At 43.0% G+C, this 26,520-nt stretch overlaps 1 protein-coding gene across 6 annotated transcripts in view; it reads right to left on the bottom strand.

The window, feature by feature from the left end:
- The window catches only part of SLC8A1 (solute carrier family 8 member A1), a 1,275,220-nt gene that overhangs the window by 285,499 nt on the left and 963,201 nt on the right, over positions 1-26,520 (bottom strand). For 4 of the 6 annotated variants that reach the window (XM_085612083.1, XM_085612082.1, XM_085612081.1 and 1 more), the window contains one exon: positions 26,115-26,132. In XM_085612083.1, coding sequence (XP_085468209.1) covers positions 26,115-26,132 — 18 coding nt within the window. Of the gene's footprint in view, positions 1-11,008; positions 11,078-25,999; positions 26,015-26,114; positions 26,133-26,520 lie in introns of all 6 variants that reach the window. The other 2 variants (XM_085612080.1, XM_085612079.1) reach the window with 1 other exon arrangement.

Here is a 26,520-nt window from a genome sequence, read left to right on the forward strand (position 1 = left end):
CACTGCAGTGGGAATAGTAATATTTACATCTCTGCTATCCAACACCTTCCCAACTGCTGCAATATGTCTGGTATTAGTATGCGTTGTAATGGAATGCGATGTAATCGTATGCGTTGTAACTTCATATATACCTTTGGCACACCAGTGGTACTCCAACTGCTCATGGCCGCACAGCGGGCGCCATTGAGAAGTGCCTTTGGGGGACTGGACAGCTGGGAGGTAGGAAACGCTGGAAAGGACACTGGTTGGGGCGTGGACACGGGGGTGTGCTTGTGAGAGGGTGTTGTAAATATTTAAATGGGAGAAATTTTAGCTTGTGGCCGGGTTCCGTGTCTTCGTTGCTCCTGCTCTCCTGAGTCTGCTTCCAGGAACAGAAAGTAGGCAGCCAGGTTCCCTCCCCTAAGCCAATCACAACGCGGCATTGGGATTGGTCATTTGCGCTGGGACAAGGCATTCAGCCAGGGGCGGAGGGTTGGGCATGTCCGTCATGCAGGGTGTAATGCAGCCTGCATTGCGAACTGAACAGTGCGCATGACTGCTTTGGGTGGCCTGAGTGGGCCGACCAAACAGTCATTGCACACTTGAGTGGGCATGCCACTCCATCCGTGAGTGGAGCAGCCCTACCCACCCTCCCGCCTGCAAAGGAAACATAGCACGATTACATCCTGAAGTTATCATGTGATGATTTTTCCTCTTCTTGCACTGCTTGAAAGCAGTGGGGCGATGCTCTTCTGCCATAGCGGATGAGCCGCCACTGGGGGTAAGTCATCTACAGGTGCTAGGCCTGTGCAACTGGACCCCCGGGCCTCCTCCGCTACGCATCTCATCTTCTCCTTACCTGGACATTGACACCAGTGCGCAATCCACTGCACTCTCTCCAAATCTGTGAATCAGCCAGCAGGAGCCTCAGCCAGGTGGGATTTCACAAGCCTGGGTACAGCAGTCGCCGACAAGTCCGCTGGTGAACCTCCTGATGCAGTTGATGCAACAGGGCCCCCTTAGGCGTGAAGTTGCCGCGCTCCTGCCACACAAGTTCGGTGCAGTTCAGGGGCCTCACCCTCCACAACATCCGGCCAGCGCAACATCATCCGGCCTGTGACGCATAGAGGCGCCGCCCACCATTGGTAATCCCCTCCGTGCACCCCGGTGTAGTGGTGGATAGTAGAATGCATTGCGGACCTCCCTACGTTGCTGCGCAGGTGCGCCTCTACCATTCACAGCACCAAGTGGCTCAGGAGGTCTTCTCACACAGGTCAGCAACATGTCTCCATGCGACCTGCCAGACTTCACCACCAGATACGGGCGATCGCTGCACCTCAATGCCTACCGCCATGGCTCATCGACTCCAAAGCTCCTCTGCATCCCACTCCAGGCTCCATACGCAGGTCCAGCGAGGCTTGAAGGTTCCAGATGCAGGTCCAGTGAGGCATCCAGGCTCCAGACGCAGGTCCAGCTATGCATCCAGGCTCCAGATGCAGTTCCAGTGAGGCATCCAGGCTCCAGACGCAGGTCCAGCAACACATCCAGGCTCCAGACGCAGGTCCACCGAGGCATCCAGGCTCCAGACGCAGGTCCAGTGAGGCATCCAGGCTCCAGACGCAGGTCCAGCGACACATCCATGCTCCAAACGCAGCTCCTGTGAGGCATCCAGGCTCTCATCCTGGTCATCCTGGATGTTGGGTGGCTTGAGGGGGTTGTTGATGTGTGCTGCACTTGGCCCTGGCTGCTCCATTCTGCATTTCATTGTTTCTTTTTTGACTATTTTCTATTTGAGGTGGACTAACAGGCTATTTTTTCCAATAGAGGCAAAAAAACTCACGTTGGACTGACTAACGTGCGTTTTTTGGTAGCTAATGGGCCTTTCATTGGTTTTCGCCCGCTAACGCTGGAATTCCTATTGCCATCAGGCTAATGTTAGCGGCAGTTTTCACCGCTGATCCCTGAAGCTATCGCCATGGAGTGATGTCTTGTACATACGTCGCTAACAAGGCGATAGTTTTCAGCGGTACACAGCGGTAAGAAAACTGCCACTGACTAGCGTTAGCTGTAGTTTTCGCAGGTCCTTGTACAAATGTTCCTCAATTTGTAAGACACTCCATCGGAAGAGGACGAAGGCTCATAGTCAGCAGTGCTCCACTTCAATCTGGAGAGTTGACATTTGTAGAGGATGACCCGTGCACTGTGAATTCAAGCGCACGCAGCAATAGGGCCCTATACCTCAATTTTCAAAATGGTGGGAGATTGTTCCATCTGAATGGGAATGCTGACGTGTAAAAGCTACTACCAGGTCCGCAACTTCCTGCCCAGTCAGCAACAATACGACAACAGCATCCCCCCATTCCAAAATGGTGATCCATGTATTTGCATTAAAGAAATATGTTTGTCATGCTCAGCAGAATGCAATGCAATGGCTGCAGTGGTTGTGCTCTTTTGCCGTCTGTGGTGACAAACACTCACTTCTCAGCTTCTTTCCAACTAAAATTGTTAGAAGACACTTGATTTTTTCAAGTCTTTCAGCTGCAATAACTTCGCCTTTCAAGCTACTTTTAAACTTTTCACATCTCGCGTTCTTATCACCCACTAAGCCATATTTCCTACCTTCACTCCCATTCACTTCAATATGCAGTTTATTTTTTATGAAAAAGGTGCCTAGATCGGTATTTCTTTTCTTCCTTAGTCTGCGCTCCTCACCACGGATTTCACCAATGCTTACCATGAAATCGTCTCTTTTTAAAGTTTCGAAACTTGACATTCAGTAAAGGCCATCTGCTCATTTATTGTGCCCATGCGAACCTTTAACCCCTTGTGTGCCCCGCCCTTTCCACGCCCTGTGCCGGGCGTTTCATTAGCGGGCGGGGCTCGTGACGAGATAGTCTCGTCATGGGCACAGCGCAACCGCGGCCCATGACGAGACCATCTCGTCATGGGCACTCAAGGGGTTAAACCTTAAGGTGAGCGAACCTTTACCAGAATGACTTAAAGGTTCACTGTTCATTCTTATTTTCCTCACATACTCGCTTGTCTGCTTCCCATTTGAAAATAATGATTTTCTCCCTCTATCTTCTAAGGCTGCTGAAGTCAGTCAACTTAAAAAAAAAAACTTTTACCTCTTCTTTCTTCCATACAATCTCATTTTTAGGTCGAGCCTGCCTGACATCACAGGCCATCTGATTGCGGAAGTACTATTGTGAAACCTGTCCATTGCTCACCACTATTGTCACTCCCATTAGCTTGCTTTTTTTGCGTTGCCTTGTTGGGCTTGCCTTTCTCTTCTCTGTTTGCCACTCCTCGTAACATGGCCTCTTTACTTATGTCCTCCCAATGCTTACTTTTCAGGTACTACACTTTATCTTTTAGTTAAACATTTCATGAGAGTGCAGGAGTTTTTTAGCTGTCTCCCTCATGTACTTCCTTTCTTCCCCTCCGCCATGCTCCATTTTGCTGTTTCTCACCTCATTGCTTCTCTCTCACCCCTTCCATATTGTGCTCGGCCTCTTATGCTTCCCCCAGCTGCTTTCTAGCTTGTGTGCTTTTCCCTTGAGTGCTGCTTTTCACCTTCCCCTGCCTGGCGAGTTGCTGCCACTCTGAACCCCACTTTTCCTATTTCTGCACCCCTCCCTCCACCCATAGTCTATTTAGGTCAAGCCTGGGCAACGCAAGCGTTGCTGCAAGGCTTGCAGTATTAGAGTATGGCTTTGAAGCCCCGCCCATTCTCTGCCCATATTTTTAATTGGCTCTTGTCATTGTACTTCATTAACGCTGGCTTCCGAGTCGTTAGTAGGCTTGTTAGTCCCTCCTTAGTGCCGCCTTGTCTGCATTTGTTTAGTCTCATAACGACTGGACCTCTACTGGTGTTGTTACATGGTCTGCTATATCAGTTAGTGAGCACTATTTTCTTTAATGCTCTTCCCCTATTCCACCCACAACATCGCAGCACACCTTGGCTCCTTTATTTATTTAAATGACTACGCGGTCCGCTTTAACCATAGCGACCGCGCTTATTCAATTAATCAATTTATTGCGCAGTCCGCTTTCAGTTTAGCGGTCGCGCTTATGTAATTATTTATTTTACAAGTGGGCGCTTTCACATTAGCGGCCGCGCTTATTTATGGTATTTATTAATAGCATGGGCCACTTTCACTTCAGCGGCCGCGCTGCAGAATGTTTCAAAATTAATTATTTTGTTTTTGCTTTGTGTGAAAACGCACCATATGTGTTTTCACTTTAATGTTGGCCACGCCCCTTTGTTTAGATGCTGCTCGCTCACTGTAACCTGAATACGGCAAGCAGAGACTAAAGGAAGGGGCACGGCCAACATTAAAGTGCTCTCATATTTGCGAGAGTTTGAGCTATTGGCGTTAAAAAAAATAACAATGCCTTTTATATATGTGTTAGGTTTAAAACATATAAATAAAAGGCATTGTCTTTTACAATGCCAATTGCCTAAACACTCGCAAAAGTGAGACCTAATGCATTGAACAAGCTTGTTTTTTGTTTCAGGAGGATTAGACAGCGAATTTCTGTCAGTCCATCCACCTTAAAAGCGTATGTTCACTACTAATATATTTTTTTTAGTTTGCAATCAATCTCTGATTGGCAAATACAAATAATTTGCCTCCACATACATATGTAACCACTCCCTACAAAATTACAAGGTTGTGCATCATTGCCACATTTTTTAAGCTTCTCGGCATGTGCTATGCAACATGCCAAAAACCTTGCTGCATAGCATCTTGACGATGCTGTACAGCATGGCTAAAAGCCACAAAAGGGGAGATTTGTTGGATTTGCCAATGCTTGTTCAGTGTGGCGTCACAGCAAAGTTGTAACTAGACTGTATGTGATCACCAAAAATGGAGGTTTAAGAAGCTCTACTGCAAAAGGAGCTCAGAATCGCCTCCACCACCCCCAAAAATGTTGATTTTCCTCTGTACAAGTTTATGATTGGACAGAAGGTGTGTGCTTCCTCAGAAAAAGTGCCTTTCTACTAACCTTTTCGCAGTGTGGCAAAGCTTAGGCTCTGCACGGTAGGGATGACTTGGCTATTGTGACAAGCCAATGATCTTCCCTGATCTTTTTATTATAACCTGTTACAACAAAGGCAGCAGACTTGACTGATTGCGAAAAGCTTTTGTTAAAACAATAGGCCTTTAAGTGTGAATTCTTATTACACTGTGCTAACACTGGTAGACAGGAATTTCATTAAATTTCACAGCTGTAATCATTCTTGTTACCACTGTAAATTGTTTTGACAATTATAACTGTACAAATGCAAATTGTGACTGTAAAAAATGTTTGATGGTTGACTTGTGGAAATGCTCAATACAGTCAAAGTCTAATTTGGTTACAGTGACCACCAACAATAAAATATATAGGCTAGATTGGCTATTTGGAAAAAGTTATGTCAGATGCCATAGATCTGTTGTGTTCATTATGAAAAGGTATGCCAAAGGCACTAAGCGTGACTTATTTATTGTGAAAAGTCTATGTTACAGCCAATAAACCTTATTGGTAGATTATTATTGAACATGCCATAGTCTATGCATGAAACTATTCCAGTATGGCACCCCACTCCTAAGTTTAACTTTGTACTCGTTTTATTTTATTCAAGTAAATGGCCACCATGTTTATGTTGGTGCATTTTGTATTTTTTTTTAGTTGTAGTCTTTACGTTTTTTTACCCTGCCTATTAGCGTTGAGTTTGATTATGTCTTAAGGGCAGAGCTAGCTGCCATGCACTGAGGAGGTCTGCTACTGAGCTCTCCAGCCTTCCCGCACTGTTAGACCCTCTCTGCCAGAACATTCTACATTGGTGGGGGCCCATGGACTTCATGATGGGGATGGGGAGGGGCCCCTGCAGCAATGGCAGCTTTGCGAGACCAGCACCCATGCCTTGGGGTAGTCCAAGATGGTGGCTATTGGCAAACTCGATACTCAGTGCCTTCCGGCATCAGACAGAGAGAGGAGATCCAGCGGTCATGGACGTGAATGCGCTGCTGTCTTTGACTCCTGGAGTGCCAGTGTAACCTGGGGGAGTGCCACAGAAGGAGTGGGATGGAGTGTTGCCTGGAAGTGGGCTGCACTATCCAGGAAGAGGGAGCGGAGGAGGGTGCTAGATGCCCCCTTAAACACCTCTGCAGAGACATTGCAGTGACAATGTGGAGACTGTCTCCCCCCTCACCCGACATCCAGCTAGTTGTCCATTGAGGGACTTGCCTTGAACTTTGAGCACCTGCATGGCTTCGACCTTGATCACATAGATAGCAGTCCTTTCCTGTTGCAGATGGGAAGAGAGAGGAAAGGGCAGGGCTTGGAGTGTTCTGGAGCCATTGGGTTGCATAGCAGAAGGTGGGAGTGAGATCACCACCCAGGCACTGATCTGTTTGGGAGCTGAAGGACTTTATTGCTGCTGAATTGAGCATCATGCATACTTGCATCACCCCATGTGCGGCTGGTGGTGTGGCACTCTGTGTGGTACAGTGGTCCCCTGTGGCTGCCACCCAGCTCGGACTGCTTTGGTGAGGTGTTGGAGGGCTGCGGCTCATGGTGCGCCGAGTGGACTTGGAGGGGCATACTGGGGTACCCGGTTGGGGTTGGTCAGCTCTTAATACCCTTTTGAAGTCTTATAGGAGGATGAGATGGATCCAGAAACATTAAAGGGATCCTGCCAGGAGGTCCATCTGTTGATGAGGGCTGAATCACATTGGGCGCGGATCTTGTGGCAGGCATCTCTGGGCAGGCTCCTGGGAATAAGCCTGATGCTATTCTGGTGCCATATGTTTGACCAGAGATCTGTTGGAAAGCAAGATTTTTTCTCTTGTGGTAGACCTGGGGCTGCTGAGGGATGACCAGAGGGGAATAGTGGAGCAAGTGACCAAGGTAGAAAATGTCCAAGAAGGTAGAGTCCTCAGTCTGTCTAGGCTGCAGCTGGACCCAAAGATGGGCTGGTCGACAATGGTTTGCCAAGGGACGAGGTCTCAGTGAAGCTGTTGATGATGGGGGAATAATTTCTGAGAGGGAAAAGTCCTGTGTTTGCACCCAAGAAGCTGTTGATGTCCATCAGATGCTGCTCAGTATCAGACCTGAAGAATATTTCTACCTCCAGACTTAGACTTTTTTCAGGAAGTTGGATTTTCTCAGTGGGGCAGGGCTGCAGGCTGTGGCCAAAAAGCATTCGATGACATTGGATGCCGGTAGAGTTGTGCCCGCTGAAACAGATTGTTTGCGGTGGAGAAGCACATACAGGGAGTTCAAGCGAAGTCAGGTCCATCTGCAATACGCCCCTGGCACATCAGCTGGTCCCACGATGGGTCTCTGGCAGAAACTTGGCAGTTGGCTAGGAAAAAAGCTTTTCCTAGCCCACTGGGATAAAGTTCCCAGGTGTAACCCTACCACTCTTGCAGCATTTCTTGTGTGCCTTATTGCAAACAATCTTATATTGCTTCTCACTTCCTAAACCCTCGATTGTGGAAAATGTCTTCCCCTTTGCGGAGCTCCTTTGCCCATCATAGAGGTGTGGCCAGAAAAATGAGCTACTCAAAACCAGTTCTGGGGCACCTCCTCTCCCACTGGGCCTGGTCCCTGATTGGCTAAGGGGATAAATGAAGGGGCAGACCCAGGTGTTAGCTGCCTCTACTTGTAACATGGTAGACCTCTTAGAAGATAATTTAGTTCCTGGACACTGCCCTGATAGTTATCTTGCCATGCGAATAGAATACCACCCCACACCCAGGCCTTTATCTCAGAACTGGTGGCAAGTTCAAACATCATCAAGGAGCTGTTCACCTCCTGGGTGACAGTTGGATGCAAAAGCAGATCAGTTTCTAGAGGCTTTAGGAAAGCAAAAGGTGACTTTTAAAAGTACCTTTTGTAGCATATTTAGCAAAAATACGACTTTACCAATGAATTTGATATATGATAAACAAAAATTAGCTATCCTGGCAGATAAGGGGTGAAACCCTGAAACCGTTCCTAGAATGCTTGTTTCCAGTCCAGGGAGGACCTGGCCTGGTGGTTCGGGCTGGACTGTCCCCATGAGGCACAGGGTCAAGACTGATTTGCATATGGCTGGGTTCACACTGGAATGGCATGGTGAGCAAAAAAACGATGAATTTAGGCCTAGATCTCTATACTGGGGTGAATATATGACATTGTACTGCATTCTGTCTATCAGTTGTTCTTATTGCAACTGATAGTTATCCTGGCATATGAATAGAATACCTCCCCACACCCAGGCCTTTATCTCAGCTCAGGGAGCAAGTTTAAACCTCATCAAGGAGCTGTTCACTTCCTGGGTGACAGTTGGATGCAAAGGCATATCGGTTTCTAGAGGCTTTAGGAAAGCAAAAGGTGACTTTTAAAAGTACCTTTTGTAGCATATTTAGCAAAAATAGAACTTTACCAATTCATTTGTTATAGAGGGAAAAAAAATTAAAGTCCAAGAATTAACTTTTTGGCTGGTCGTAGGTGGAAATAATATTATTTAATTTTGATATTAACTCCCAGTGCTTTCCTATGGAATAGCTCATCTTGCTATAGTGACACTTGAAGGACATGCTTTATATGAAACCTTTATATGTTTTACTTTTAAATACCATGCACCTTGCCTTATTGGGTATTAAAGCCTACTAAGGGTGACTTATTAATATCCAATTAAGGGTTTATGACTGGCAAAAGGGGTTATTTTGATAGGTTGAATTCGTAGTTTACTAGCGCCAGGGCCATAGTCATGTTTTTCACTGTCACTCTAGTGGTAAAACAATGTGTGCTGGAGTACTCTAGTGAGATATAACTTTAAGGTCCTGGATACACTTTCCATATACTAGGGACGTATAGGTAAGTATACCATCTAGGAGTACATACAATTTCAGTATGTTTCAGGAGTCAGAGCACACGCACTTGGGCCTGGTTAGCAGAGTTCCAGTGAACAGGGCCAAAAAACCAGCAGCACCGGTCCCAGAAAATTGACATATGAATGCAAACAGAGACATTATCCTACAATTGGGTTTCCTTATGTCTCACCTTCCCGCATGTCAGCCACCAGACATGAAAACAAATCACTGTGTTTCACTTTTGGTATCTACTTCTCACCTTCTACAAGCTTTTCATCAACCAGATGTCAATTTCACCTCACCTCTTCCTCCTTCTTTTATCATTGCTTTCATATTTAACTCTTCATCCTCTTTCACAATCAAAGTTAAAATTGCTAATTCAAAGGGAACATTACATTAGGAACATAAACAATGTCTACCTTTAATACTCTCATCTTCCATCAAATTTCAGCAGTAACATAACATTTTTTTTCAGTCTTTGTTTGAGTGTCCAACATAGGTCCCCATGGGCGAAATCCATGGCAGGATTTCTAGGTATCCAATGGGTATGAACGATTACAATTTATCCTAATAAATGTATTATTCTTAAATATATCTCATACAGATATTCTGAAATTCGACATGGATCCAGACCCTGTGGATCAGTGTTGGACAGCCCACTTACTTGGTATTGTTTATTGTGCTCTATCTTCTTTTGTGGGCTAGCGATCCTTCTTCAATGGCTGTATAGAATTTCTACCCTTTTGCTTTTCATTCATATTTCACATGTAAGCTGGTTATTTAACTATGAACATTACCAGAATCATTATCTATTCATTGTCTTTCATTTCAGGGTACTGGCCAACTGGTCTTGCGCAACTGCTTCCCCTGTTTTAGTCATCAAATTATGTAAACTCAATTTTTCCTCACTTCATAGACACCTCTCCTGTGCCCCATATTATTTGCCAAATGCAGTTTCACTTACACTTACTATTGATCCCTGGAACAACCACACCCATGCTGTCAATATTTACATATCCATGGCAACATTAAACATTACACACACCTTTCTTAATTGTTTCATGGTCATGTATCCACACACAATGTTTTTATCATTAACATTCAGATTGGAAATTGCTTTAGTCATTCATCTTACATTTATTTCTTAAAGAGGTGAGGAATGTTCTCTGATACAGCAGCAGCAGTGTTGTGGAAAAATCTGGAAAATAGCTCTCCTGTGGTGCTTTGTATGTATTAATAGAACATTTCAGTTGTCATACCTCCCGCCCATGACACCAAATTTTGGGAGTTCTCAATTTTTACCAAATTGAGGTAAAGTCACTTCTGTGACAGATGTTAATGGTGGTGTTTGGAGGAATACGTTATAATTTGTAGATGAAGAAACAAGACAAGGGTCATAAGGGATTTTCCCATTCTTTTTCCACAATGGGCTCAGTGACATTTCTTTCTGGGATCGCATTTCCTAACAGTGCCATTTTTAGTCAAACTTCAGAGGAGGTCTCATGCACCCAATCTCCCCTGGAGAGCCTACTGTTTCCAGAGTTGGACTGGACTATACGACAATCAGGCAGTGCCCGATGAGCTGATTTAACAGGTCAGTGTATGGGCTGGGGTCCTGGCTGTTTGTAGGCCTGTTATCACTGGCTTGTTTTTTCTGTTCATTCCCATGATGCTGAAACATACATTACCTGCAGCAGGCTCAAATCCATGAAGTCTTCCATGCCTTGAAAAATAAACACTTTCACAGGGTGTTTTTACAAATTCAAAACTGCCCAAGTTTGCAAACATGGACCACTAAATCACTGAAATGTGCAACTTTCATTTTAGTGCCACAGCCTATTTTCTTTCTCAGTCTGACCCTGTCTGTTTCATGCAGAAGAGCTCAATTCCTCCATGCCCTACTTTTGTCCTCAGTCGCACATCTCAGAAGAGGTAACATTTCCGAACAGTACAATAATTCTGAAAACAAATGGTCTTTCACCTTGTCCAGTGCACCTCATAGGACAAAACCAGCTGTCTTTGGTTAGTAATGAAGCCCCCCTTCCCCTGGGCAGGATAACAGTAAGCCCGGTTAAATATATGAACCCAGTGGCAGGACATTAAACGAAAGCACTTGAACACTGTTAGCTCTTTGTTAATTAAATGGCGGCCCAAGCAGGCCATAATGAAAGAAGTACCTGCAATGTTGATTACAGCAGAGGGAATTGGATGCTCTCTAAAATGAACCTTCCTGTAGACAGGCTTGCCTAACAAAGGGATCAGCAAAAAATCAATGGCATGGATTTACACGGCTGTAGTGATGAATGCACACAGTGCTGTTAGTCGGTTTGACAGAGCCCTGTAGTCACGGCACACACACGCCCGCACCACCGCACAGTGTTTCTTCTCAATGCTTGCCCTACCAAGAAGTTACTCTTTCTGGAGTCTGGAAAGCTAAGGAAAATCATTGATTGTGCTCCTGTATTGCGATGATTGGGGCAGATTGTCCTGTGAACAACTGGATTCTTCAATTGATTGATTTTATTAGGGGTATTTAGTGGATCTCTGCAAAATGTTAACTCCAATTATGAAATTTAAATTATATGAAATCTGTGGAATTCATGAAATTTCGCATTACACGATTTCACATCATTTTTTATTCGCTGTAAACTGGTTCTCACAGAGAATTTCTCAACCAGCGGGCATTTTCTGCTCCAATCAATCTCTTGCGAGTATTTCGTGTTAGCTTTTCATTTGACATAGTTATGTGTAAAAAATTTACAGTAGACACCAGCCTACCACAATCTATGCCATTTCCTTAACTTCCATGACATTTTGCAGAATGTATTGGTAATATTTACAACACTATGAACAACCCCAGTATTTCTAATTTGGAGATCAATCCCCAAGGGCAGCGGAGTGCTGTTTAAATAATAGGATACCAAGACCCTGTGAGGAGGATAAAAAGACATGTAGCTATGATTGCAATGGGATCTCAGGATAAAAGGACATGCAAATGATGGAAAGAGGAGAAACCTAGTGTCCAAGTGAGATGAGGTAAGGAAAATAGTGGTGGCAGGAAAACGGTATAAAAGTCGTTTTTGAAACCTTCCTAAATTGCATGAAAGAAGGAGTAATTCTGAGGTGATTGGTGCCGCATGTCCAGCAATTATCCTATTCATATAGGTTTAGCTCTCTAATTTGTCATCTGAAAGGTGCATTACCAGCATTACTGCAAAATAGCTCAGAACGTTTTTACCATTAACACATTTTTCTTTCCATAATTTTAGTCACTTCCTTTAAGCATGAAGGACACGATGTATGTACAGGCAGGTCGTGAGTCTTGGATGCGATTTGCCTTTAGCGGCCTAACTGTTATTTTTGCAATGCGACCTATGTACTAAAAGGTCGCATCACAAAATGCTGATTCACAAAGGGTAAAAAAATTATCTGCCTAATGAATTTTAACTAGGCAGTTCACCATTGGCGACCCCCTGCAATTGGCTGTGAATACAACATGTCTCCATCCACACATTTGCATTTACACATGACAAACGTTTTATTCAAGCAGCCCTTGTCTGTAAAAAGGATGGGTGCTTCTATCAAAAAAAAAATGTCCCTTTGGGAATCATAGAGGAACATAGGGGTGAGGAGACAGCGGCCCTCTGCACCACTGCCCCGAGGCAACTTGGGTAGTGATGTAAACTTAGGTTATGTAGCACATTATTTGTTGTTTTCTAAATATTACATTTTTAAATGTTTTTACTTTTTTTTCATATTTAATTATATTTTGTATATTTTTTTGAGCCAAGATTCATATTTTTAGGGGTAGTTTAAAAAGAATTGATGGTTTTTGTGTGGTTCATTAGGAGATCAGGTGGGTAGGGTTTTGTAAATTATGCAACATTTCATGTGTCTATATTTATTGTTTTTAAATGTTGCATTTTTAAAGGATTTTTGGTTATTTTATTAAATGTAATGGAATGTTTAATTTTGTAAGTATTGGGCTCCTATATTATATTTTTTTAACATGCTCCTCTGCACAAGATGATGGGTAGTGCTTTTATGTTTTACTTTGCATTTTTGGTATTTAATTGTAAGGTGTTTGTATACTTTTTATATATGGTGGTATGGGATTGTTTTGAGGTACATTTTTTATTTTATTTTGGGTTCTTCCAATTTGTACTTTTTTATTATATGATTTATATTGGTTCTCAAGATTTCAGAATTTTAGGTTTTGTGATTTTAAATTATTTTATGATATATTTGACGGTTATTTCTTTTCATAGAAGTTTATTATATTTGAACCCAAAATGTTAGTTATTCTCATAATGTTTCAGGGTTTGGAGTTAGAGTAACGTATCTGACACAAGTCCATTTATAGAATCTATTCTACTTTCGCATAATAGGATTTTGACTAGTAAATATGACACTCCTCACCAATTTATATACTTTCCCAATGTTTGTGGGGCTGGAATTTAAATAGAAAATCATTCCTTCCCCCAAATGTATGAGCTTTAACCAACGTTTGTGGGACTGGAGTTAGAGTAGTAAGTCACACCTCTCCTGATTTTTGTGCTTTACCCAGTGTTGTAGGATTAGAATGTGAATAGTAAATCTGAGCCCCCCACCTAAATATAATAACTTTTACCAATGATTGTGGTATTGGAGTTGTATAGTAAATCTGGCTCAGGACACATTTATCCACTTTCTTGATTTTTGTGGGACAGGAGTTATAATAGTAAATTAAAACCCCATGAACCTTATATTCTTTCCAAAATGTTTGTGTGACTGACGTTAAAATGGTAAACATCACCAGCACCCATGTTTATGTTCTTTCAACAGTATTTGTGGCACTAGAGGTAGACTAGTATATATCAGTCCCCCTAGAAATGTATACACTTTCCGCAGTGCATGTGGGGCTGGAGTTAGAACTGTAAATTTGACAGTTTGTTAACTTTCCTCAATATTTGTAAGCATGTAAATATCACCCCCCCCCCCCCCCCATGTTTATGCACTTTCATCAGTGTTTGAAGGACTGGAGTTAGTATTGGAAATTTGAACACTCTCTAATGTATGCATTTTTTCTATTTATGTTGGACTGAAATTCGAATGGATAACCTAATCCCCACCATTTATGTACTTTACAAAATGTATTTTGGACTAAAGTTAGACTTGTAAATGCTGTCTCTCCCACCCCCATATACGCACTTTACACAAAGTTTGTAGGACTAGAGTAAGAATAGTACATCTACCTGCCCAACATATGCATGTATGCACTTTGAACATGCTTATGAGATTGGAGATGGTGAAGTAAATTCAAACCCCTCCCCCAAACATAATGTACTTTGTTGAATCTAATTTTTGTAAAACTGTAGTTGTAATAGCATATATAGTCCACCATCATATATGCTCTTTCCACAGAAGTTGAGAGGCTAGCATTAGAATACTAAACAAAACAGCCCAGTACTTCCATTTATGCACTTTCCCCAATCTGCTAAACTACTAAATGTATGCACTTTCCCCTATGTTTTTAATACTGTAGTTGGAATATTACATTTGACATTCTCCACCCCCTAAACATATATGCTTTCCCAAGTGTTTGTCAGAATAGGGATCGAATCATATGTACCTTTCCCAATGTTTTGGGGATTGGATGTATAATAGTAAATAGCCCCCTCCCCCAAATGTATTTATTTTCTGTGTTTTTGGGAGTGGGATCAGAATACTAAATATTCCCCTAAGAGTCTTTAGTGTCCCAATGTTTGTAGTTCTGGAGTTACAATAGTTACTGAATACCCTTTAATTGCAGTTAATTCTGAAAAAATGTTTGTGGGTGCTGATTTTACATTTTAAAATATTCTCAAATTGTTTAGAGTAGGGATAGGGATTTAAAATGTAGTTACATTTGAAAAATGACAATTCTAATAATTTCCAACATTTTAATGAGATGTATTTTTTATATTTTTTATTAGCAGTGTCAATTTTTTCCTCCAAAAACATATATTTTAACATTGCAATTGATTTAACTTCAAATAAGAAAATAGTTCCATGAAATTTGTTTAATATTTTAATGTAATAAACATGTATAGTTAACCAAAACGCAATTTGCATACATTATTTTGTAATTACAAATATAGGGGTATTGGAAAAAATGCATTAAAAAAAATTACACTTTTTTGTACAAAAAACCTTATCTTAAAACAAAAAACATTTTATATAGATATTGTTTGTTTAGAAATGTAAAGAATATTTTTGGCTAGCATTGAAAAAAGTTAGACAATATGATATATTTAATAAAAAACGAATATAATTTAAAGTTACATTGCATCGCATGGATTTCAATTTAAATATAGTTTGTCCATTTTTTTTGTGTCCATTTTTGTATTTAATATTGTAGTTAATTCTGTTGTATATTTTTAAATACTACATTTTTGTGGTCAATATACTGTACATTTAGTCAATATATTGTACGTACTGTAGATTAACTGTTGATATTTCTATCACTTACATTATAGGAATTGTGAGTTTATATTTTTGTCAACAATATTTTTTCATTGATATTTTCATGTCACAATTTTTTTTGTAGTTGAAATTTTGACATAGAAATAATGAAACAGAGAAAAAGGCAGGTTGCACAGGGTTGTCCCTAGTCCTATCCTGAGAGGCAGGTGCTCCGGAATATTCAGATATAATAAGTACATGGCATGTTAGTGGTTGTATTGAGATGGAAAGGGTCAACTGCATTGCTTGAGAGAGCATGCATCCCTGCTCTGAGTATATGTGGTACGTTTCTGATAATGTTTGTTTTGTGGCCTCAGCACACACGTCAATCAGGCATGTACTCCAAAGCTCACACTGACATGGAATGTGTCCTAGATCTGGGTCTGGTCTGGAGGGGCATTCCATGTGCAGCCTCTTTCAGAGTATGACAACTGTCAGCTCACCATGCTGTCGAGGATTGACAGTGATGGTAGTGACTCGTGTATACAGGACAAGTTGGTCTATCTGTTACGTACACACTGAGAGTTACTTAATTGCCTCTCCTGTTTTAAGTTGTCTGCCAGTTCCCCCGCTACCGGGTCCTTCAGTTTTATGAGGGACATGCATGTTGCTGGGAGCTTTAACATGAAGTAGGATGAGTTTGGTGTGTATATTCTGTGCTTGCATGCTCCTACACAGAAAAGGATTTGGGATCTCCTGTATGTGAGTGATACTTAAGATGGAGGTTTGAGAGCAACTACAAGACATAAATGTTAACTGTGGTGCTCCTCCCAAACATTTCTTAAGTCCTTTGAACTGGTCCTGACTCTATGGTGTGCAGGTTAGGCAGCAGAAGGCCCCTTTCAAGTCTAGGGGCAGCCCTTGTCCTTACCTGCTACAGTCTCACCAGAAGTGTGATCCAGAACAGGCTGATGAGTGGATGAGTGGTGTTACAACAAACAAATGATGGACGGAATGCTGACAATGCAGACATTCTCCCCCAGTCAAGATATCTGGGTTAAATCCATCGTTCTTTTGCCCACTACGCCACCCCAGTTTAGACATGGCCATATGCAAATCAGTCTTGACCCTGTGCCTCATGGGAACAGTCCAGCCCGAACTGCCAAGCCATGTCTTCCCTGGACCGGAATCAAGCATCCTAGGACCGGTTTCTGGCTATCAGCCGTCATCAGCCAGGATAGCTTGACTCCAGTGGCGTAGTGAGCACGGGTCCCACGTCTGGGAATACCCATCCCACTTAGGGCGAAAAGCGTTACAACAAACAAATGATGGACGGAATGCTGACAATGCAGACATTCTCCCCCAGTCAAGAGATCTGGGTTAAATCCATCGTTCTTTTGCCCACTACGCCACCCCAGTTTAGACATGGCCATATGCAAATCAGTCTTGACCCTGTGCCTCATGGGAACAGTCCAGCCCGAACTGCCAAGCCATGTCTTCCCTGGACCGGAATCAAGCATCCTAGGACCGGTTTCTGGCTATCAGCCGTCATCAGCCAGGATAGCTTGACTCCAGTGGCGTAGTGAGCACGGGTCCCACGTCTGGGAATACCCATCCCACTTAGGGCGAAAAGCGTTACAACAAACAAATGATGGACGGAATGCTGACAATGCAGACATTCTCCCCCAGTCAAGAGATCTGGGTTAAATCCATCGTTCTTTTGCCCACTACGCCACCCCAGTTTAGACATGGCCATATGCAAATCAGTCTTGACCCTGTGCCTCATGGGAACAGTCCAGCCCGAACTGCCAAGCCATGTCTTCCCTGGACCGGAATCAAGCATCCTAGGACCGGTTTCTGGCTATCAGCCGTCATCAGCCAGGATAGCTTGACTCCAGTGGCGTAGTGAGCACGGGTCCCACGTCTGGGAATACCCATCCCACTTAGGGCGAAAAGCGTTACAACAAACAAATGATGGACGGAATGCTGACAATGCAGACATTCTCCCCCAGTCAAGAGATCTGGGTTAAATCCATCGTTCTTTTGCCCACTACGCCACCCCAGTTTAGACATGGCCATATGCAAATCAGTCTTGACCCTGTGCCTCATGGGAGCAGTCCAGCCCGAACTGCCAAGCCATGTCTTCCCTGGACCGGAATCAAGCATCCTAGGACCGGTTGCTGGCTATCAGCCGTCATCAGCCAGGATAGCTTGACTCCAGTGGCGTAGTGAGCACGGGTCCCACGTCTGGGAATACCCATCCCACTAAGGGCGAAAAGCGTTACAACAAACAAATGATGGACGGAATGCTGACAATGCAGCATTTGTCACCCCGAGTGGGAAGGGTATGCTCAGACGTGAGTCCCTTGCTCTCCATGCCACTGGAATCAAGCTATCCTGGCTGACGAGGGCTGAAAGCCCGAAACCGGTCCTAGGATGCTTGTTTCCAGTCCAGGGAGGACCTGGCTTGGCAGTTCGGGCTGGACTGTTCCCATGGGGCACAGGGTCAAGACTGATTTGCACATGGCTGGGTTCAAACTGGAATGGCATGGTGAGCAAAAAAACGATGGATTATGGCACAGATCTCTGTACTGGGGTGAATGTATGACATTGTTCTGCATTCTGTCCATCAATTGTTTTTTTTGCATTTGTCACCCCGAGTGGGAAGGGTATGCTCAGACGTGAGTCCCTTGCTCTCCATGCCACTGGAATCAAGCTATCCTGGCTGACGAGGGCTGAAAGCCCGAAACCGGTCCTAGGATGCTGGTTTCCAGTCTAGGGAGGACCTGGCTTGGCAGTTCGGGCTGGACTGTTCCCATGGGGCACAGGGTCAAGACTGATTTGCACATGGCTGGGTTCAAACTGGAATGGCATGGTGAGCAAAAAAACGATGGATTTAGGCCCAGATCTCTGTACTGGGGTGAATGTATGACATTGTTCTGCATTCTGTCCATCAATTGGTTTTTTTGCATTTGTCACCCCGAGTGGGAAGGGTATGCTCAGACGTGAGTCCCTTGCTCTCCATGCCACTGGAATCAAGCTATCCTGGCTGACGAGGGCTGAAAGCCCGAAACCGGTCCTAGGATGCTTGTTTCCAGTCCAGAGAGGACCTGGCTTGGCAGTTCGGGCTGGACTGTTCCCATGGGGCACAGGGTCAAGACTGATTTGCATATGGCTGGGTTCAAACTGGAATGGCATGGTGAGCAAAAAAACGATGGATTTAGGCCCAGATCTCTGTACTGGGGTGAATGTATGACATTGTTCTGCATTCTGTCCATCAATTGTTTTTTTTTTTGCATTTGTCACCCCGAGTGGGAAGGGTATGCTCAGACGTGAGTCCCTTGCTCTACATGCCACTGGAATCAAGCTATCCTGGCTGACGAGGGCTGAAAGCCCGAAACCGGTCCTAGGATGCTTGTTTCCAGTCCAGAGAGGACCTGGCTTGGCAGTTCGGGCTGGACTGTTCCCATGGGGCACAGGGTCAAGACTGATTTGCATATGGCTGGGTTCAAACTGGAATGGCATGGTGAGCAAAAAAACGATGGATTTAGGCCCAGATCTCTGTACTGGGGTGAATGTATGACATTGTTCTGCATTCTGTCCATCAATTGTTTTTTTTGCATGTGTCACCCCGAGTGGGAAGGGTATGCTCAGACGTGAGTCCCTTGCTCTCCATGCCACTGGAATCAAGCTATCCTGGCTGACGAGGGCTGAAAGCCCGAAACCGGTCCTAGGATGCTTGTTTCCAGTCCAGGGAGGACCTGGCTTGGCAGTTCGGGCTGGACTGTTCCCATGGGGCACAGGGTCAAGACTGATTTGCATATGGCTGGGTTCAAACTGGAATGGCATGGTGAGCAAAAAAACGATGGATTTAGGCCCAGATCTCTGTACTGGGGTGAATGTATGACATTGTTCTGCATTCTGTCCATCAATTGTTTTTTTTGCATTTGTCACCCCGAGTGGGAAGGGTATGCTCAGACGTGAGTCCCTTGCTCTCCATGCCACTGGAATCAAGCTATCCTGGCTGACGAGGGCTGAAAGCCCGAAACCGGTCCTAGGATGCTTGTTTCCAGTCCAGGGAGGACCTGGCTTGGCAGTTCGGGCTGGACTGTTCCCATGGGGCACAGGGTCAAGACTGATTTGCATATGGCTGGGTTCAAACTGGAATGGCATGGTGAGCAAAAAAACGATGGATTTAGGCCCAGATCTCTGTACTGGGGTGAATGTATGACATTGTTCTGCATTCTGTCCATCAATTGTTTTTTTTGCATTTGTCACCCCGAGTGGGAAGGGTATGCTCAGACGTGAGTCCCTTGCTCTCCATGCCACTGGAATCAAGCTATCCTGGCTGAAGAGGGCTGAAAGCCCGAAACCGGTCCTAGGATGCTTGTTTCCAGTCCAGGGAGGACCTGGCTTGGCAGTTCGGGCTGGACTGTTCCCATGGGGCACAGGGTCAAGACTGATTTGCATATGGCTGGGTTCAAACTGGAATGGCATGGTGAGCAAAAAACGATGGATTTAGGCCCAGATCTCTGTACTGGGGTGAATGTATGACATTGTTCTGCATTCTGTCCATCAATTGTTTTTTTTGGATGAGTGGTGTGACAGGAGCTTCAAGCCAGCCCCTACCCGATCTTCCCGATGGCACTGAAGGACAATGGCTGTGGCTTGGCATGTGTGTGAGCACACACACAAATCAGGGATTGCCTGAAAAACTTTCCAAGAGCTTGACCTGTAGACTACAAAAAGTATGTCTCCAAACATGGTTTAGGTAGGATGCAGACATGTGGCAGAAATCACTAGTCATGATGCCACAATTTCTCATTGATCAGTGCCAGCGACTTCATGCAGTGAGACTGAGAAGGACCTTTGAGCTCCAGTGTTGGGGTGGCTAACTGCCAAATCCCCTATCCATGTTTGGATACTTGTCAATTCTACATCCTGCTAGGAAGAGCTGCCTTGCAATCATTTTGAAAGAAGGAGTTCACTGACTATGACGAGGGGTACTGAATGTATCCCTTCACAAAGAGATGGCATCCTAGAAAAGGAAAGCTTTGAGCATCTGGATCAGAAGAATTGAACATTTGCCTACTGTAACCCACGGTAGGTCAGCACTTCCAGTCCATGTGCTGAAGCTTTGTGATCCTGGTCAACTTGCGGTGGGCCCAGATAGAAGCAGCTCTTTCACTGAATCTGTGCTTGAATAAAGATAGCACAATCTTCTCACCTACCCTGATTGGACTGTGGGCGGGTGAGGCAAAGTGTAACTAGAGAAGCCAGAGTCACAAAAAAAGTACTAGTGAAGGCTTCACTCAAAGGAATATTGAAGTTATTTTTTTTTTTCGAAAGCACTTGTGACAGTTTGGCACTTGTTGAAATCGCACCCACCTTTGGTGGATTTTTGTTGCGGAACTTAGACATGGATCGCTGCTGTGACTTGGATTGTTTCAAGAAAAAGCACTGGATCGACAATGATTAATTAACTGTTACTTTATGTTTTCTTGAGTTCTGTTCTTCACCAAAACCACCTCCCTGAATAAGACTTGGACTGCCCAACTTCACTACCCTGAGGGTCACCTGCAAAAAAGGCATTTGTGGTGCCCAATTTTGGTTCCAGTAGCAAGGGAAAGATCCAGGACACAAGTTGTAAAGGGCTCTTGTTGTTACAGTTTAGGCCCAGTAACTCTTGATTGGCCTGGAACCCCCAACAGGATCCCACAGGTCGTATGTCACATTATCGACCTCGCAGATCAGCCTACTCTTATATTGGGACCACAACATTGACCCCCAAATATTCAGAATGCAAGTGAAGATTTTCTATTATTACCTCTACAAGACAATATTTTAAGACTCATTGTTATTGTTCTTGATACATTTGGAGGTACATTTTCCAACTGTGATACTGTGGTAAAACATAACTTCATGTGAGTCAAAATGAGTCTCTAACCTAAGCCCTTGAATCTCTTTTAAGGAAGAGCATAGATGTACATTCCTATAATTTAACACATTAATTAGCGTCAATTATTCTCTAGAGCATGAAACAGTGTCCCTTTAATTCTGGCGCCTGACACCTCTTCTCCATGTAGATGGAACATCTGATGGTGTCTATGCCTCGGTCTAGGTCCAGGTGCTTGTTTACAGCTATAGCTTGGCAAAGCAGGTCTGCATTTTGGAAATAAATTAAAGCTTTAATTCACATAGCGCTGCCCTTGTTTCTACCTGTTTACATTTTATCAAGGCCTGATTTGAAGGATATTTGTGCCTTTTCCAGCCTATTCCATATCATTGAGGACTGTGAAACAAGAGTCAGGAAACATAGCAGAGCAGCTTTCGGGATTTCCTAGATTAAAAGGGGCGGTTAAGTATTTGATACAAAATGAACATTTGAGCATGCTGCCCTGATCTTGCCCTTGCTTCTTTTTGTTTCATCTTCTATCATTGACTTTTTCCCTGCCGCTGACGGAGGCTGATCCCTTTTTAGGTCTCGCCTGACCCAGCGCATGCGCTGGTCTGGCGAGACTTATTGAGAGGGCTCCAAAAAGTGCTACCAGGCCAGCCTAGAGCTACAGTGCATGTGCGCGGGCGCTTTACCGTGATTACTTTCACTTTTGCGGCCGCACGGCCACTTTGATGTTTGATCGTGATCGCGATCCCGATCACTTTCAATTTCACGGCCGCTTGGCATAGCCAAAAGGTCTCGCTTTTGGGACCTTTATAAGTATTTAGTTATGCAACTGTTGCATGGCTAAACACTTATAAGGTCCCAAAGGTGAGACCTATTGGCTATGCCAATGCTTGTTTCTTTGTGGTTGAGAGAATGCAGCAAATGTTGTGCTCTGAAGAAAGGCAGTATGCATGTTTAAGTACTACATAGGCAGTACTTATTGCCAATCTTGACTAGTTTTCTAGGAATCCGATGAGGCATTTACGTAGTTCAGACCTAGCTGTGAGCAGGGCCGGCCTAGCTGTAGTGGGCATCGGGCATTTGCCCGGGAGGCTGGAAGGGTGAGGGCCTTTTCTGCAGTGGAGGTGGTGGGTTTTGTTACTGTGGGATGGTTTTGCAGCAGTGAGGATAATGGCGGTCTCTGAAAGTTTCTGCATTAATGTACAAAAGATAAATGTGGGGCGCAAGTGCACATAAACAGAGGGGACGGGTATTATTTGGGGACAATGAAGAAGGGATTTTTGAGATCCTTTGTGAAAGGCAAGATAATCTGGTGAATCTGGCGAATCTGACTTGATGGGTATGTTATTCCATAGTCTTGTAACAGATATTAAATGCAAGATTCTGGATTTTAACTTTATTGCAATTGTAAAGTTTGAGTCTGGAGATGCTTTAGTTTCTGGTGTTGCAGTGATTGTCAGAGTTACCATTTTCTCTCCTAGCTATAGTATCGAGTTCGTTGTCAAAAGCGTTATATGTGGTGCAGCATTTCTAGAAAACTAATCTAATTTGCATGGACATAGCAATATATATCTTCGAATGCCCCTTAATTATTTGGGGCGAAAAGTAAGTTAATGGTGTCAGAGATGATGGTGAGGAGCTTGTTTTCACCTTCTAATTGTGGGAGGATAAGGTCATGGGCAATATCTATAAAATGTGATTTTTGTTAGTACAACTTTATTTTTTTGAAAGACAAAATGCTGACACCACACTGCCTGGGTTTTATTTGTGATATGGTTCTCGAAGGACACGGTGCTTTGTCAGTGCTTAATTTGATTCTATGGTTGCAGGTGGGGCCCACCAGCACTCAGGTTTTTCCTCATCTGACTCTGACCCTGAGCGCCAGAGATTAAAAACCCACAAGGGGGAAAGAAGCAGGATGAGAAAGAAGGAAACCCGTGCCAAGGGAATAAAACCAGGAGCCTGCAAAATGTTCGAAGGACTATCTAGTGGATAAAAGAGCCATGGGGTGGAATCAAGACTATGCAGACTTGCTGTTCATCACATTGACATTCAGTAAGTTCAGCTGAGGGCTTCTGAGCAAAACTTTAGCGTCTGGCACTTATTATTATTTTTCTTTGTGCAAATTATACACTGGATACTGTCAAGGTAAAAATCTGTGTTTCTATACTATATATGCTGATAGGTGAACTAACAGTGTGTTTAAGTGAATAACACATTAGCGATCAATAAATTCCCTGGGCTGACAACCAGAAAGAGACAATTTCATATTAGAGAATACGTCAAAGCAGTTGAAAAAACACTCCTCTCAACCATACACTAAAACACACATCAATCACCTGCAGGCAGACAACAGATTCACCACATCCACACCACTCACAAATGTAATTTGCCACACACATATTTGCTTGTAGCCGCCACCAACAGAAGGTTTGTCTCTTGTGTTTAAAAGCTTCAACTGAACAGTATCCTTTCAGCAGTACTCTCCTATCCACTAGTGACAAGTTTCCCTCAGGCAGAAGCATAGGTTCCTTTAAAAGGCGGCCATTTTAAATGGTCCATACCACTTTTGGGTCTGTAATGCCAAGCCTTTTTTAGTGCAGTTCTAAGTATCTTGTTATTCCACACATTGTTACTGTTATTGATCTAACATTTTATCTGGAAACTGTTATATTTAGTTTACTTTCAGTGTAGCGAAAAAATCTCCTTCAGCAGAACATTTCAAACTGCTGGCCAACATTCTGAAGGTATGAGCCATATGGAGCCCAGGGGTGATGGGTGGCATTCATTTGGCAGCAGAGTTTGCACAATAAACATAGAACATTATTGTAGATCTTTCCCCAAACTTCATCTTGGAAACCCACTAAACATTTCAGAAATAGTTTTCGCTGGATCTATCAAGGGCTTGCAAAATGAGGGAGCCTTATTTAATGACATGATGCTTCAAAAAGACTGGTAGTATGGTTTTTCTTTCTCAAATGCTGCAAGATAGCAAGATCCAATTGTTATTTTCTAAATGTTGTTTTAAGTTGTTAAATGAACTGGTCCCTGCAGTAGCAAGAAGACTGCAGCTCCACAGTCTGTCTGTTACGTTATTTTATAGGGAATTTAAATGGTGCAATACAACATTAGATACCTAGGGGCTTAATATAAGGAGAAGAAGGAATCCACCAACAAATAAGTCCGTTAAGAGCAACAGGCAGAAATCTTAACTGACCAGTCAGGTTTTCAATTTACAAGTAAACATTATGAGGGATATTTCTCTTGGCAAATGCACCGGCAAGGTGTTCCAGAGTTTCAGGGCACTAACGGAAAAATACCCGCCACCTCTTTTTTACTACGAAATTTTGGAGCCTTTAAAAGGATCGTGCCCAAAGAGGCCATCTGTGTTGTACGAAGATAATCATTAATTCCTTAGTATCTGCCCATGCACAGGACGCTCATAAAAATGAAGTCTATCCTTCGATAGACCACAAGGAGTCCCTACAAGGTTGTGACAATAAATGGGATCTAGTTGGTTGTTGATCTATTTTATATAACACACCAAAAAAGTGTATGCCTTAACTAACTTTCATTGAACTTTACACAATTTCTGTTGTCTTTTGCATCTCTTGATTTTATGAAAAGGTCTCTGTAACTTCAAGAATGATAATGAATGTTAGAAAATGCATGGTTCTTTAATTAAAGCATTGACCTTTGAAGTCCTGTTATTTTCTGCTTTGCCTATTTCACAGTTGCTGTTTCAGAGATAAGTCTGTAATGCTTGCAAATAGCCTAAAAAGTTTGGAAATGTTTACCATAAAATGGGCTAGAAATTTCCAGGATCATGAAGCAAGATAACTTCTTTGATCCCACAACATTTAATGATAAAATGTATTTTATTAATTATTAAATATTTTTCTGTAGCATGGACTTAGCAGCTCTAGCAACAGAGCGCTGCACACCTAACATAAAACAAAGTACAGTAACAGTATGTCCTACGAGGGAGAATATAACAATAGATTATATTGCTAGATTCATTCTAAAAATATGAGTTTTTAGTTCCTTGACAAATAGCCATTGATGTGGTATGTGTCTTTGCTTTTCTGGAAAGTGATTCAATTTTCTTGGTTTTTGTCAGGAGAATCTCTGTTTCAACAGCTTGGTCAGAATGACGTCAGGATTACTTTTTTTCGATCTTGGCAGAGGGTAATCTAATCAATTCTCCACAGTTCAGAGGGTCTTAGTTTGAAAGCAATAGGTATGGCAATATTGCATCCTTATTGAATTTTGCAACATAATATTATTGATTTTTAGTAGCAATAGTTCTTCATAATAGTTCTTCCTAAAGTGTGAACCTCTAACCATTTCATTTTAAAAAAAACAGTACTTGTGACTCTGTGGTCAGATGATTCTTTACTTATGCAAAAGGAGAGTACAAAAGGAGAGTACTGCATTTCTTTAGTACAGGATACTGCACTTTTGAGTCTGCTTTCCTAAGATCACACCACACGTGGTATTAAAAGTGTTCAATCTCAGTCAATAGCAGCAGTGCCCAATGTCGGACAACTAGGGCATGAACATTGCCAGATTTTCAGGATATTTGAATAAGATACTTTTATTTACTCTTGATTTAAAAGGACGTCATTTTAATTTATTAGAGTCTATACTGAAAATCTGGCCTGTGTTCAGGCTCACATGACCCACCTTGGGTACCCATGATCTATATTCTGCTATTAGATAGTGGTGACATAAACTAGTATAGAAGTGGAACTCAAGCCGAAGTCAAAGTGGGTGAATGTTAGTTTGCCTAGTTATGTACTCATAAACAGACATCCTAGAATGGAAAATACATTCTTACCATTTAGGAGTTTTCCTTAAAGAAATAAAAAAAAGCGCAAAATTAAATTAAGATATTTTGAGTGGAAGCAACATATCCAAACCTTTTAGCAAGACAATGCAATAAAAGGGCTTACCTGTGATTGTGAAGTCCCCTAAAGCAGGAGAAGCACATAAAAAAGAGAGGAAATAAAAAAAAGATTACAATTTATTTTGACAAATGCAAAAAAATCTAGAATGATCTAGCTCTTATAAAGATAGTAAATTAAAAAATTCACTATCAAACATTTATTTAAGCCTCCCCCAAGAGTTTCTATAAACCCCATCAGACAAATTTAAAGAATGTTAAAAAATTTAATTCCCAGAAAAGATAGGTGTGGCAATTTACGTCTGTGGCATCACACATTCTCTTAAGGAGGATGCACAGAGTATGTATTCACCCCCGATCACCCACAAGTCCTTAGCTCTGGTATTTAAGGCTCTGCTGTCTCAATATATCGTGCCAAACTTACTCTGTCAAATACCACTCAACAAAAGCACTAT

Source organism: Triturus cristatus, chromosome 6 (genome assembly GCF_964204655.1).
Source record: "Triturus cristatus chromosome 6, aTriCri1.1, whole genome shotgun sequence".
Taxonomy (NCBI): domain Eukaryota; kingdom Metazoa; phylum Chordata; class Amphibia; order Caudata; family Salamandridae; genus Triturus; species Triturus cristatus.